General features: G+C 40.4%; 1 protein-coding gene across 1 annotated transcript; it reads left to right on the top strand.

Annotated features, from left to right (window-relative positions):
* Positions 1–922: 922 nt before the first annotated feature.
* Positions 923–12,877, top strand: LOC120597603 (HLA class II histocompatibility antigen, DP beta 1 chain-like). The gene is made up of 6 exons (XM_039856155.1): positions 923–946; positions 5,349–5,370; positions 10,586–10,792; positions 11,569–11,850; positions 12,361–12,437; positions 12,854–12,877. Exons 1-6 carry the CDS (start codon positions 923–925, stop codon positions 12,875–12,877), a joined length of 636 nt encoding a protein of 211 aa, XP_039712089.1.
* The last annotated feature ends 790 nt before the right edge of the window (positions 12,878–13,667 follow it).

Here is a 13,667-nt window from a genome sequence, read left to right as displayed (position 1 = left end):
TGCAGACTTAACCTCTAGGTCTGTATTCATCAGACCACTCAGTCCTCCTGTCCTAGTAATTCACACAGTGGTAAATGCATCCTGTTGGTAAAAAGGCTCAAAGCAATAGATGCAGAACTATTTCTCAAACATAGGCTTGCTTAACAATCCAAACAGATGGTGAGTTTTGTGTTCCATATTAAATTTACCCTTAAGGTTAAGATAGGAGTATATTTGATTTAAGCGTTCCTTTTGCATAAAGTATAAAGTGTTACCTCCCGAGGCACATGCTGAGCACTCAGCAGATCTCTGATAAACTGAGTAGGTGCCTCTTGCTCCCTGGTTTTTTAAAATGAGCAACTCCTATATCTTGTTTGCCCCGATCTCTGCCCTGGTCAGTTCCCACTGCTATGCTCCCTTCACACAACTCCCCTCCCAAATCATGCCCTGCATCTGGGACCAGCTCCCCCATTTCCAGGAGAGGCAGAGCCTGAAGGTGCAGACTGAGTGTTACTGACTCAGCGGTAAGGATAGTGGGATCTCCAAAAAGGATAGAGTGATTAAGTGAGGGAGTTCAGGACCAGAAGCCCTGGATATGGCAAATCAACCATGACTAGTGTAACCAAGTGCATGCATGGTTCATTTAATCCTCATAACTCAGGGATGAGGACACAGTTTTTTCTTTTCCTTATCTATTTCAGGTGTATCTGCAGTGACCACTGTGACCAGACACAGTGAAAATGGGAGAAAATGGGGCAGAGCAGAGCAGGGAGAAGCTGAATCCAGAACTTATTTCCCTACCCCTGTAGAGGGAGAAGCGGTGGAGGTGAAACAGCTTGATGGGCTCAGCCAACCAGAAAATGTCAGAAGAGGCATCTCTGTGGCTGAGAAAGGAGATGCTAGAACCACTTGGAAAGGAGGTGGGAGAATTGTCAGGACCGACATGTACCAGAAAGCCCCAGCCTATGTAGGAATGGGAATAAGGGGAGGGAAACTAAAATCACTTTCCTTTTAATGGGGTTGTTGGGAAATATGGCATTGAAGATGATCCTTGAGTATTTTTTATTTTGTAGTGATTTTTCTGAATGGATAATTTTCTTCATAATTTCATGTTGATTCTTAGCTTCATGTAAGAATTTGATTGTTACCAAGTGATATTATATTTACCCTTTCATACCATTGAAAATTCTGGAGGAATTTGATAATAATTTGTTGTAATTATTATCAAATATAATATATTCAGAATGTAAAAATTTTTAAATTACTTCATTCGTAATTATTATTCTTATTATTTCTTCCTGAAATTTTTATCTTCTTTATGAGTTTCTCTAATATTTTTCCACTGAGTGTAAAATTTACTCTTTGCTTTATAACTTCTTTGTTAATTTCTAAATTTGTGTAGAACTGTAGTAAAATCTTCTGGTACTTACTATTCAATTGTCATTTTTCTGTTTTGAGCTAGTCTTGGATTATAATAATTAATATTTCTTGACTTTTTGTTATGTGCAGGACTCTGTTTTATGAGATTCACAAATACTGAGTGTTATCCTGATTAGATTTATACACAAACCAATGACATAGGCTCCACAATAATCTCCATTCTACATGAGAGGAAACTAAGTCACAGTGGGTTAAATAACTTATCCACAGTCAGAAAGCCAGGAAGAAGCAAAAAAAGAGGCTTCACAGGAAATTTCACTCTATCTCTGTGTGCGATCAGAGTTTTCAAATAGAAAACTTAAGTTAAACGATTTTAAATGTTTTGTTCGATTTATTCGAATTTTATTCAAGTATGTACTATTTTTGTTGGAAACATAGTCATTGTGTCATTGTCTCTTAGGTTTTGTGTTTAGGCAAGAGTATATTTACCACATATCAGGAACCATTGGTAAATTTGTTCAGGGAAATTATTTGGTGTTTAAATTTATAAAAAAATAATAATATTGAAATTTAGAGAAAGGATGGTCCTCAGAGTTTTGAGGTAGGGAGTCTAATCCCTGCAGATCTTTAACACACTGCTTAGAACTTGTTCATTCCCAGAACAAGTCCGTGCAAGGTGGGGCAACAGTCATCATGGAATGGAAAAGAGATTCCTTGGGACTTGTTCCAGAGCAAGAAAAACATACTAAAAAAAAAAAAGCCTTATGACTCATCCAGTTCCTCAAAATGAGGATCTCTTTTCTTATACTCGACTTATACTTGAATCTTACAACTTGAAGTATCATATGCTCTACATCAAACCTCTGCCTGGAGAGTAACAATTCCTGCTAATTGGTTCTTTTTTTGGAATCTGGCCACACCCAGGGGATGTAGGAGTCTATCCTGGCTCATCATCTCTAATATTTTAGGAGTAGAGCCAATTTAGTGAGAGCTGTTCTGATTGTAATTTCTTGGCCCCCACCTTTCCCAAGCTCCAGGATGATGGTCCTGCAGGTCACTGGGACTCTCTGGATGGCACCTCTGATGATGTCCTTGGTGACATTGAGCTCTCCTTTGGCTCAGGGCAGAGACACCCCAGGTATGTGCAGAGCTGCTGCTCTTGGAGGGCCCGGCTCAGGGAAATGACCCTGGGTGTTTTCCATGTGGGCCCATGTGGTTTTGGGGGTCCAACATTGTCCCAGGGAGACAGAGAGAGAAGATCAGTGTGTGTGTGTCTGTTGGGCACAGTGGTACCTGGGATGATTTTAGAGACACAAGGTTCTCACATAGGGGAGTCAGGATGACATTTCAGGTGTACAGCGTAATGATTCGATATTTGGATATATTGTAAAATGATCACCTTAATAAGTCTAATTAATATTCATCGCCATACATCATTAAAATATTTCTTGTGACGAGAACTGTTAAGACTTACTCTCTTAACAACACCTGAAACTAATATAATGTTGTATGTCAATTATGCCTCAAAAAAAAGGACAAAAACAAGAACAAAAAAATGCAAAAAAAAAAATGACATTTTAACATCAAAGTTCAGAAAAGGAAATCTTTGGTCAGTCTGCAGTGTCCAGAATCCCGAGATCATACTATAAAATCCATGCTCAAGGTGGAGGTGCCTTCCACAGAACCAAGCAGGAACCCCATCCCATGACCAGTGATGGCCAGAGGAGCAGAGGAGGATAAAGAAGACAAGCTGTGGTAAGGCTGACAGTATACCTACTGCAGCTGACTGACCCTTATGTCAGGAACCAGATCAGGTCCTGAGCGAAAGTGAGAAACAGGAAATGGCCTCTTTTAGTTTCAATTTACCACCAAGCCCATACATGATAGAACAGTGAAGTAGTTTATGTTAAAGTTCCCCAAACTCTTTGTCTCCACCCATAAAGCCAGCCTCACTCCTTGAGAATCAGGTTCTCTAAGACTCTTCCCCAATTTCCAAGGTTAATAGCATTTGAAACTCCCAAATTCATCTTCTCAAACTTCATCCCATTGTACTCATTTCTCAGAGGGAAAAGGAATATTTTCTGACATTTATCACTCAGATGAACAGAAAATTGGACAAAGTTAGTTCAGTTGTGGAGCTTGTGCCTGCAGATGAGAAAAAAAAATGGAGAAGTTTGAGTCTTAAAGAGCAGGAGTGGGCTATGGAAGTAGCTGGTAAGATGGAACAATGTCCAACATGTGGTGAAAGGAGAGATAGTACAAGATGAACCCAGGAGAAGCTGTTCTGGGAGCAGGCATAATGGTGCACATTGATATGAATTCATTAAAAATCACGGCTTGGGGCTCCTTTGGGGTGAATAGTGAGCAGCGTGGTGGGTGGAGGTGGAAGGGATGGGGTGAGGTGGAGAGGCCAATGGGTTCAGGTTAGTAAGAGGAATGAGATAAGTATTCTTCATCATGTGAGAGAGACAGCTAAGGGAAGGGAAGGGACAGGTCTAGAGCTCTTTGCACAGTTTTGATGCCGAGGAACTCATTTCTGAGTGAAACATGAGACCAGGGGCTGGGCTCCAATGGGTAGGGCAAATTCCTCCATTTCCTTCTCCTTCCAACTCCTCAGGGTTTCTTCAACTTCCAACAGAGCAGAAATGGAAAGAACAAAAGGGGAGAAGACGGCTTAACAGGCCTGGGTGAAGCTGAAATTATTGAGAAAATACTAGAGATTATTGGGTCATAGGAAAATTGTGAAGAAAGGGAACAACTCATGGACACATCAGATCTGAAGCTCTAACAGCCTCTGGAAAAATCTCTTGTTCATGATATTCACTGCCCTAGTATTTAAACCCTGGGACTCTACCCTATCATGCCGCTTGAGCAGCAGCAGAAGCCTGGGGATTTAAATATTTGTTTACTTTGTTTCTATCTCCTTTTCTCAAATGAAAGAAGAGGTGGAAACAAAGAAACTATCTGCATTAAGTTTATAAAATCTGCTTTTCAAGCATTAAGGCTGTGCCCCAAGTGCAGTTCCTTTTGAGTCGTTCTGAACAAACTAGAGCTCTGTCCTTTGTGTCTCTTTTTGTCTCCACATAATTTAACCCATAGCAGCTTGACAAAGGGAAGGGCTCTAACCTCCAGTGAGCAGGGCCAGACACTAGGCTCTAAAATTTGTTTACATCATCTTATCTAATTTTAACAGTAGTCCTTCAAAGTAGAGAAGAAGAAGGAGGAGGAGGAGGCGGAGGAGGAGGAGGAGGAGGCAGAAGGGAGGAGGCCGGAGGAGGAGGAGGAGGGAGGAGGAGGAGGAAGGAAAAGGAGAAGGAAGGAGAAGGAAGGAAGGAAGGAAGAAGAAAAAGAAAAACAACAAAACAAACTGCTGCTGCCAACAACAACCCAACAACATATGGCAACAACAGAAGAAAAGAAAGAAGAAGAAGAAGAAGAACAACAACAACAACAACAACAACAACAACAACAACAACAACAACAACATTGCTTTTTATAGGTGAAAAAGTCAAGACTCCAAAAAGTTGCTTTATTTGCCCCAGGTCACACGGCTGGTCTGTGGGCATCCTTATTGTGTTGCCCATATTGCTTTCCTTATATTCTATAGTAATTACATATTCTTAATATGGTCTGTTCCGAAACAATGATTTATATTACAAAAGAAGTTTTTAAGTTTTACTCTAGAAAGTTCAGACATTTTCAAGAGTTTTACAAACTCTAATATTTTTCACATGCATGCACCAAAAAAAAAGCAGTTTTGAGGGATCCTTGGGTGAAATTTATCTGCTTTGCAAGTAAGATTTTATTAAGCGGGAAAAAAGTCAACTGCTTTTTAAAGAAAAAATTCAAACCACTATTTGGAAATGTGCCTTGGCTGAAAAACAGGTGGGAAAACCTATTAGCAGAACAGGAAACAGAATTAGACATGGGGGAGTAGAGCAGAGAGGGCAGGAAGAAGACACTTGTCACAGAGACTCCAAACTGGATAGTCAGGAACTCAGAGGCTGAGGCGCAGGGCATAGGGCAAGAAGATAGGCTCAGAAGATCAGAGAAAATTTAAATGCTTCTGGAACCCTTGTAGCTTAAAAGTTGAATGGGTTCCCTGAGGCACCTGAGGTTAGCTCCACTCCGCCTGAGCTACCAGTTGTGAAGCTTCAAGTTGGGGCATGTAAAGCACTGAGGAAAGACAGGGACTCTGACCAGATCACCCAAAGCAACTATGGCCGTCTCTGCAGTGACAGATACAATAGCCAGACCCCCTCACACTCTCCTCCACCTGCTGCTGCTGGACCTTCAAGGTTCCTTGACATCCATCAGGGAGGTTTCTGAGCAGCAGGAAGGGCAGGCAGAGGAGCTTCATCTAGAGGCTGGGTTCCCTGAACTCAACCCTGAGCTGACACAGTGACATACTCTTCAAATTTCTTCTGCAGCTGTGCAGTGTTGCTCTCATTTCTGGGTTTTGAAAAGTTTCATGATAAATTCAATGTAGAGTTTCCACTTATGATACATGTTAAGTCATGTAGAGAAGCTGCAATTTAAAGACTCTTTCAATAGACAACCCCCAAATAAATTCCAGGCAGCCAGTCATTTATAATGAATTCTTTCTGATAACAAAACCAGACAAAGACAACACAAGAAAAGAAAACTGTAGACCGATATCCATGATGAACAGATATTCAAAATTCTCAAATAAAGTACAATCAAACCAAATTCAACCGCATATTAAAAAGATCATACATCATGACCAAGTGGGATTTATTCTTGGGATGCAAGGATGGTAGGCAAAACAATCAATGTGATAAAATACACTAATGAAATAAAAGAAAACCACATGATCATCTCAATAGACACAGAAAAAGTGCATTTAACAGAGTTCAACATCCATTTATGATTAAAACTCTCAATGAAGTAAGTATAAAGAGAACTTACTTTAACACAGTAAAGGTCATATATGAAAAGCACACAGCCTACTTAATCAATGGAGAAAAACTGAAAGCTTTCCCTCTAAGATCTGGTACAAGGCAAAAATGCTCACTCTTGCCTTTTTTTTTTTTCAACATAGTTATGGAAGTTCTACCCAGAGCAATTTGACAAGAAAAAGAAATAAAGGCATGTAAGTAAAAAAAGAAGTAAAATTATTTCTATAAAATTTAAAATATAAATTTAACCAAAGAGGTAAAAGACTTATACACTGAAAATTATAAAACATGATCACATAAGAATAAAACCCTAAGGACTCAGAAAAAAATTAGAACTAATCAAATTTAGCAAAGTTTCAGGATATAAAATCAACATACAAAAATCAATCACCATTCTATACATAAACAACAAACTATTTAAAAAGTTCAGAAAACAATCACATTCACAATAGCAATAAAACGTATAAAATGCTTAGAGATAAATTTAACCGAAGAACTAGTAACATTAAAATGTCCACACAACCCAAAGTGATCTACAGATTCCATGCCATCTCTTTCAAAATTCCAAGGAAATTTTTTACAGAAGTAAAACAAACCAATCATAAAATTCATATGGAACCACAAAAGACCTTGAATAGCCAAAGTAGTCTTGAACAAGAACAAAGAAGGAAGTATCATACTTCCATTTCCTGGTTGCAAAGTATATAGCAAAGTTCCAGTCATCAAAACAGTATGGTACTGGCATAAAAACAGACATATAGGCCAGTAGAGCAAAATAGAGAACCCAGAAATAAATCCACATGTCCACAGTCAACAGATGCTCAACAAGCATACCAAGAACATACAACAGGGAAAGGATAGTCTCTTCAATAAGGGATGGGAGAATTAGATTTCCACCTGCAGAAAAAATATGAAATAAGACCCTTATCTCACATCATATACAAAAACCAACTCAAAATGGATTAAAGACTTAAATGTAAGATCTAAAACCATAAAACTCCTGGAAGAAAATATAGAGGAAAAACTTCTCGACATTGGTCTGGGCAATGACTTTTTGGATGTGACACCAAAAGCACAGGCAACAGAAGCAAAAGAAGACAAATGGAATTGCATCAAACAAAAAAGCTTCTTCACAGCAAAGAAAACAATCAACATAGTGAAAAGGCAACCTATGGAATGGGAGTATTCGAGATAAATTTAACCGAAGAACTAGTAACATTAAAATGTCCACACAACCCGAAGTGATCTACAGATTCCATGCCATCTCTTTCAAAATTCCAAGGAAATTTTTTTACAGAAATAGAACAAACCAATCATAAAATTCATATGGAACCACAAAAGACCTTGAATAGCCAAAGTAGTCTTGAACAAGAACAATACTTGCAAATACTTGCAAACCAGATATATGATAAGAGGTTAATATCCAAAATATATAAAAATCTCAGAAAATTCAATAACAAAAAAATGATTAAAAATCATCAAAGGACCTGAGTAGATATTTTCCAAAGAAGAAATACAAATGGTCAATAGGTATATGAAAAGGTGCTCATCTTTACTAATCACCGTGGAAATGAAAATCAAAACCACAACATGGTATCACCTCACACCTGTTAGAATGGTTATTATAAAAAGACAGAAGGTAATAAATGTTTGATGATAATGTGGAGAAAAGGGAACTTTTATACGCTGTTGGTGGAAATGTAAATTGGAACAGCTGTTAGGGAAAACAGTGTGGAGAGTCCTCAAAATATTAAAAATAGAATTACCATATAATCCAGCAATTTCACTTCTGGGTATATAGTCAAAGGAAATGAAATCTGGATCTTGAAGAGATATCTGCACTTTCATGCTCATTTCAGCATTATTCACATAGCTAATATATAAATACAACTTAAATGTCCATAGAACAATGAATGAATAAAGAAAATATGGTGTATATACACAATGGAATATTACTTGGCCTCTAAAAAAAAAAAGAAGAAATCCTGCCATTTGTGATAAGAATGAATAGAAGGGATGAAGAAGCAGGAGAGGAAACTGGTTAGGTAAACAGGAGTCAGATCGTAAAAAGCCTTGCTTATCTTATTAGAAAGATTGGACATCATACAGAGGCAACAGGCGACTTTAAGCATTTCAGGACAGATAGATGAACTAGAAGAGACAAAATGGAGGCAGGGAGAGGAGTTAAGGGACCACTGAATTAATCCACGTTAGGAATGATGGCAGTCTGCATTAACTACTACAGTGGACAAAAGGGACAGGAAGCAAAATAACAGGTCTTGTTATCTGATCATAAGTAGTAAATGAGGAAGAGAATGAGTTCTGGGTGACTGAAAATTCTTAGCTAGAGGATGGGTGACTAATAATACCATTCACCAAGTATTTGGGAGGAAAAGCGGCTGAGGCTCCTATGGGATGTCCAGCTGGAGGTGTCCGGTGACCATGTGGACAGACATGTGTAGAACTAAGATAAGTGGACAGGGGTGGAAGTATACCCATATGAGCTACTTATTTTGGTTGATATTTAAGGAATTATGTGAGTGAAATAACCCCTGTTGAGGATGTCCAGAAGTGTGTCATGAGGACATACTACATTTGAGGGGAGTGTGCACAGATCATGAGACACAGTAGACATTTGCTTTAGTCAGGGCAGTTTCAGAAGAGTGGGGGTTTGGGAAGTGCACACTTTAAATTGTGTGAGTTTGAGAAAGGAAGGTCAGGGAGGAAGTAGACCTGGCAGATGTTCAATACTTTTGAGGGGCTTGAAAGTGAATGAACCTGAGAGGTGGGCAGTAACCAGGCAAGAATGTAGTGTGGAAAGAATATTATCACTCTGTGTTCTCACTCCACTTTCATGAATAAAAGCCTATATGTGATCACAGCCATTGTAAACTGAACCCTTACTTCATTGTAAGCCTAATGTCATATTTTACCCTCTTGATCTCAGTTAACCCACACAATGTCAGAAAAATATCATTGTCCCCATTTTAGTATTGAGGACACTGTATCTCATTGAGGTCACACAGTTAATAAGTCATTGAGATACAAGAGGAACGAGGTTCTCTCTCCCCAGAGTCTATGATCTTAAACATTATACTTACTGCCTCTCAGTGCTATATACAGAAAGAGGCAGTCTTTCCTCTCTCTGTATCCTGTAGACTTGGCTTTATAATCTCTCTCATATCCTTAATTCTAGTCTATGCCCTCATCACTTCTTGCCTGTTGTCATAAAAATACCCAATTCTTTCCTCACACTTCCTCCAGAACAACCTTCCTAACACAAAGATCAGGTGAAATCATTCACCGGTTTATAATAATCTGTCCCCTATAGGAAAAATCCCCAAACTCATTAGCTCTGCACAGACAGCTAGCAGGCATTACTGCCTGCCTGTCCTCATGTCCTGTCACCTCAGCCACCCACTTTTCCCTTTCCTGGTGTTCCTACTGTTCTCTGGGCACTTCTGCCAGAGTGCTCTTTCTCGTCTGCTCCCTTGGTAAGATTCTGTTCCTCTTTAGACCCCAAAGGGAATGTCAGCTCTCTCGGAAGCCCTCATCTCTTCCTCTGCCTCCAACTCTCAGCAAATTTAAGACACTCTTCCTGTGCTTCTGCACCCCTGCTTCTGTCCTCTGAGAACCCACCTTTTACCTCTTCCATGTCATGTTCACCTGCTGGTTTTCCCCTTAGACTTTAAGGTTCTCTGAGGCAGGACTCTTTACTATTAGTGCTGGAAAGAACTTCAGAGATTATTTAGTTAAATCTTCCATTCATTGGGTAAGAAGACTTTGAGCCAGGGAGGTTCTATGATTTAAACAAGATTACATGACTGAGGATAAGAAAAATGCATATTTTATAATTTAACAAGTACAGGGACAAAATACCTTTACATCAACAGTATTAAATCATATTTCATTGATTTGTTGATTTACTGAGAATGGCAAAGAGACTGGAGGTGAGGCGAAGACATAGAGATAGAGAAAATACTGAGAATGTGGTGAACACAAAGTTTTTGTTTTGGCCATGCTCTAGGTCCTGAACAGAGGGCAGAGTGACCCCTCTGAGTTCTATAACTGGACACTCTGCTGGAAAGTAAATGGGGACTCAGGATAAAAGAGGCAAAAAACAGGAAATACAGGGCCCTGGATGCAGCCACTCAACTTCACAGTGAAGGCCCTACACGGGGAAATGGGTAGAGTGTCTTGTGGGCGCTGGGGCCTCTCCCAGCTCAGCCCTGTCCTGGTCTTTCACTCTCCACAGATTTTTATGTGTATTAGAGGAGGAGTGACTGCTATGAGTTAGATAGGACACGTCTTGTTGCGATACATTTACAACAGAGAAGTGTACATCCAGTTTGACTGTGTCATGGGGGTGTTTGTGGCTGTGACTGAGCTCAGGCGCATAACTGCCAAGAACTGGAACATCCAAAGGGAGTTTCTGGAGCTGAGAAAGAGCGCCGTAGATACGGTGTGCAGACACAACTATGAGTTGGACAAGGGTTTCGCCCTAAAGTGCAGAGGTGAGTAGGTAGGTAGGAACAAGAAGATCCTGGAAGGCAAGTGGTGGGGGTGAGTGCCTGGGCAGCAGAGGAGGAGAGAGGTCTCTTTTCTGTCTCCTACCCCCAGTGTGTCCCAGGCTGGGTGGCCTGAACCCAAAGGGCTTCATGGTAATGGGACCAGACCACAAGGGAAAAGGCCAGACTCTCTGGTAAGCCAAAAAAGCTAAGAACACTGGATTTGTGGACCTTGCTTCCTAAATTTTTTTTTTTTTTTTTTTTTTTTTTTTTGGTAGAAATGGCCAGGAGACATACAGGTTGAATAAAGAACAAATCAAGGTACTTCATTTCTTCATCTCTTTTTTAATGAGGATATCAGACTGATAGATCAAAGGGATGCTATTGACTGAATATACTCTCATTCCAAGATATTTGGAAGGATTATGCATCCTTTAGAATAAGACAGGAAAATGTAAATTTAGGTAGTTTCATAGCTGGCTCAACATTTCTGTTCAAAAACCGTTAGTTACTAACATACTTTTCTGATGAAAGTGTTCTAGAGTGCCTTGACCCTCTCCTATTCTTCTCTGCTTTTTATTGTGTATGACAACGTCATTCTTGGGACATTTAAATGTTTTATTCTTTTTTTCCTACACTGTTGCCCATTTTCTGTCTCCAAATAGCTTAGTAGATGATATATTCATCTTTAACGTCTAGAAGTCAATTTGGCAAGAAAATTGCTAAATGTACTGCATTTGTTGTCTCAGCTGTCATAACAAGATCCTTTTTCTCACTTCCAGTCCAGCCTAAAGTGAACGTCTTCCCCTCCAAGAAGGGGCTCCTGCAGCACCACCACCTGTTTGTCTGCCACGTGACAGATTTCTATCCAGGCAACATTCAAGTTCACTGGTTCCTGAATGGACAGGAGGAAACCACTGGGGTTGTGTCCACCAATCCGATCTATAATGGAGACTGGACCTTCCACCTCCTGGTGATGCTGGAAATGACTCCCCAGCAGGAAAATGTCTATACCTGCCAAGTGGAGCACCCCAGCTTGGACAGTCCTGTCACTGTAGAGTGGAATGAGTCACTCCTTGATGACCCTCTGGGCTCCAGGGTCTGGAGTCTGCTCACTACACATTGGGGTCACACCACCCCGTGTGTCCTCATCAACTCCCTAACTGTCTGGACTGGGAGTAGTGGAGATCTGCCGATTCTAACATGTATTTATCCCTGCCCTGGGGGATCCTAAGGAATGTCTCCTTGTCAGAAAATCCCAGAAAAGCAATCACCTTCATGACTGGCCCTCAGATGTGGGATCTGGCCTCTCCCTTCAGTCTCCCTTGAGTCTCTTTAGCTTGGACTTAATGGGCTGACCTAAACCCAGCATTTGCCTCCTGTGGACATCACTAGTCTGAGACTCAGAACTTTGGGGTGCTTTCTGTATCTACTCCTTCTATACAGTGACTCCAAGCTTGGCCCCATCCTCTCCCTTTCTCCCCATGGTACACTGGTCAAGCTCTAGGTGTCAGACAAGGCCAAAGTTTGCAGCACATGGGGGTAAGACTGACCCTGGGGTCTTTTCTTCCCAGAGGGACAGTTGGATTCTGCCCAGAGCAAGATGCTGACTGGAACCGGGGGCTTTGTGCTGGGGCTCGTTGCCCTCATGGTGAGCTTCACCCTCCATTTTAGAGGCCAAGGAGGTAAGAAACTTTTGGAAAGTGGTTGATATTGCCTTTCTGCTGTTTCATTCTCCTATTCTTCCATGGTGAAATTGAGACAGAAGAGCAAAATGACAGAGCAAATGAGGCCACAGAAATCAGATTCTGATAAGGTAATGACAGCTCTGTAGGGAGGAAGATGTATAGACTGAGATCTTGGCCCTGTAAGACACCTAAGAATAGTCACCCTATTCTTCAGGGTGTTCTTTTAAGCCTGGCATAGGCTTATATCTACAAATTGGGTCCTGCTTTGATACTCAGTGACATGAGAATGAGATTCAGTTGTTTGTATAATTTTCTAAGGTGTTGTTGCTCTTTACTCTCTCAATTACTGAATTCATCTTCCCTTTTACTTTCATTTCAGGACAACAAGGACCTCAGCCAATAGGTGGTATTTCTGCTTCCTTCTTCCTTCTTGGGGTGCTATTTGTTTCATTGCAACATGAGTTTGGGAGCATTTAATGAGTACTCTGTGTTCAGGATATATCATAGGAAGTGCTCTGAGGATGAAGAGAAACTCTCAGAGTCTGTCCCTCCTTTTCAAGTTAAGCCAGTTGCCCTCAACTCTTGGTCCCATTTTCATCTTCGGGTGGGTATAAGCAATGAGCATTACTTTGCCCCATTGCTGAAGAAAAGTCCAGAAACTGTCTTCCATTTTTCATCAGGCCAACACTCAGCCTCCCTTTATTTCTTTCTCTCCTGGGACCCTCGAGGGAAAGAAAATGTAGCCTCTGAGCTTGCATTGTTTTTAATTCTTCTTCTTCTTCTTCACAGGGCTCCTGAACTGATCTTAAACATCACATGTAGCTTTGGAATGAGTAATTCTGATACTTCTGTTGCCCAGCAACCTCCCACCTCCAAAAAGGATGTTATGACTGAATTGTGGCCCTGAAACCAGTTTGAGTCTCTACATTTTTATTCAATGTACTTCCTCTTTCTCAAGTTTTCCAGTCTATGGAGTCCCCTTTTCTGAGGAATATAAACCACCTAAATTCAATATTATGATCCTCCTTTCCTCTTGAGGAAGGATATGGTCATGTGGCCATGTTTATGCTTGAAGGATTTGGTGACCATTGGGTCCAGTGAAGAGCCTGGAGATATCATTGTTATTTTACCCAGGCATGGAGAAATAAACTTCTTGATGATGATCAATTCTTATTATTGAATAGGAGGGTAAC

The sequence above is a fragment of the Pteropus medius genome, unplaced genomic scaffold (assembly GCF_902729225.1).
Source record: "Pteropus medius unplaced genomic scaffold, Ma_sr-lr_union100, whole genome shotgun sequence".
NCBI lineage: Eukaryota > Metazoa > Chordata > Mammalia > Chiroptera > Pteropodidae > Pteropus > Pteropus medius.
The sequence above is the reverse complement of the archived record's forward strand: the minus strand, read 5'-3'. Positions and strand labels throughout refer to the sequence as shown.

Excerpts from the sequence above, each read along its gene's own strand:
- LOC120597603 (XM_039856155.1), top strand. The coding sequence starts at position 923 with ATGTACCAGAAAGCCCCAGCCTAT. Across the intron at positions 947-5,348 it reads ACCAGAAAGCCCCAGCCTAT|TCAGGAACTCAGAGGCTGAG; the intron begins GTAGGAATGGGA and ends CAAACTGGATAG. Across the intron at positions 5,371-10,585 it reads AGGAACTCAGAGGCTGAGGC|TCTTGTTGCGATACATTTAC; the intron begins GCAGGGCATAGG and ends AGATAGGACACG.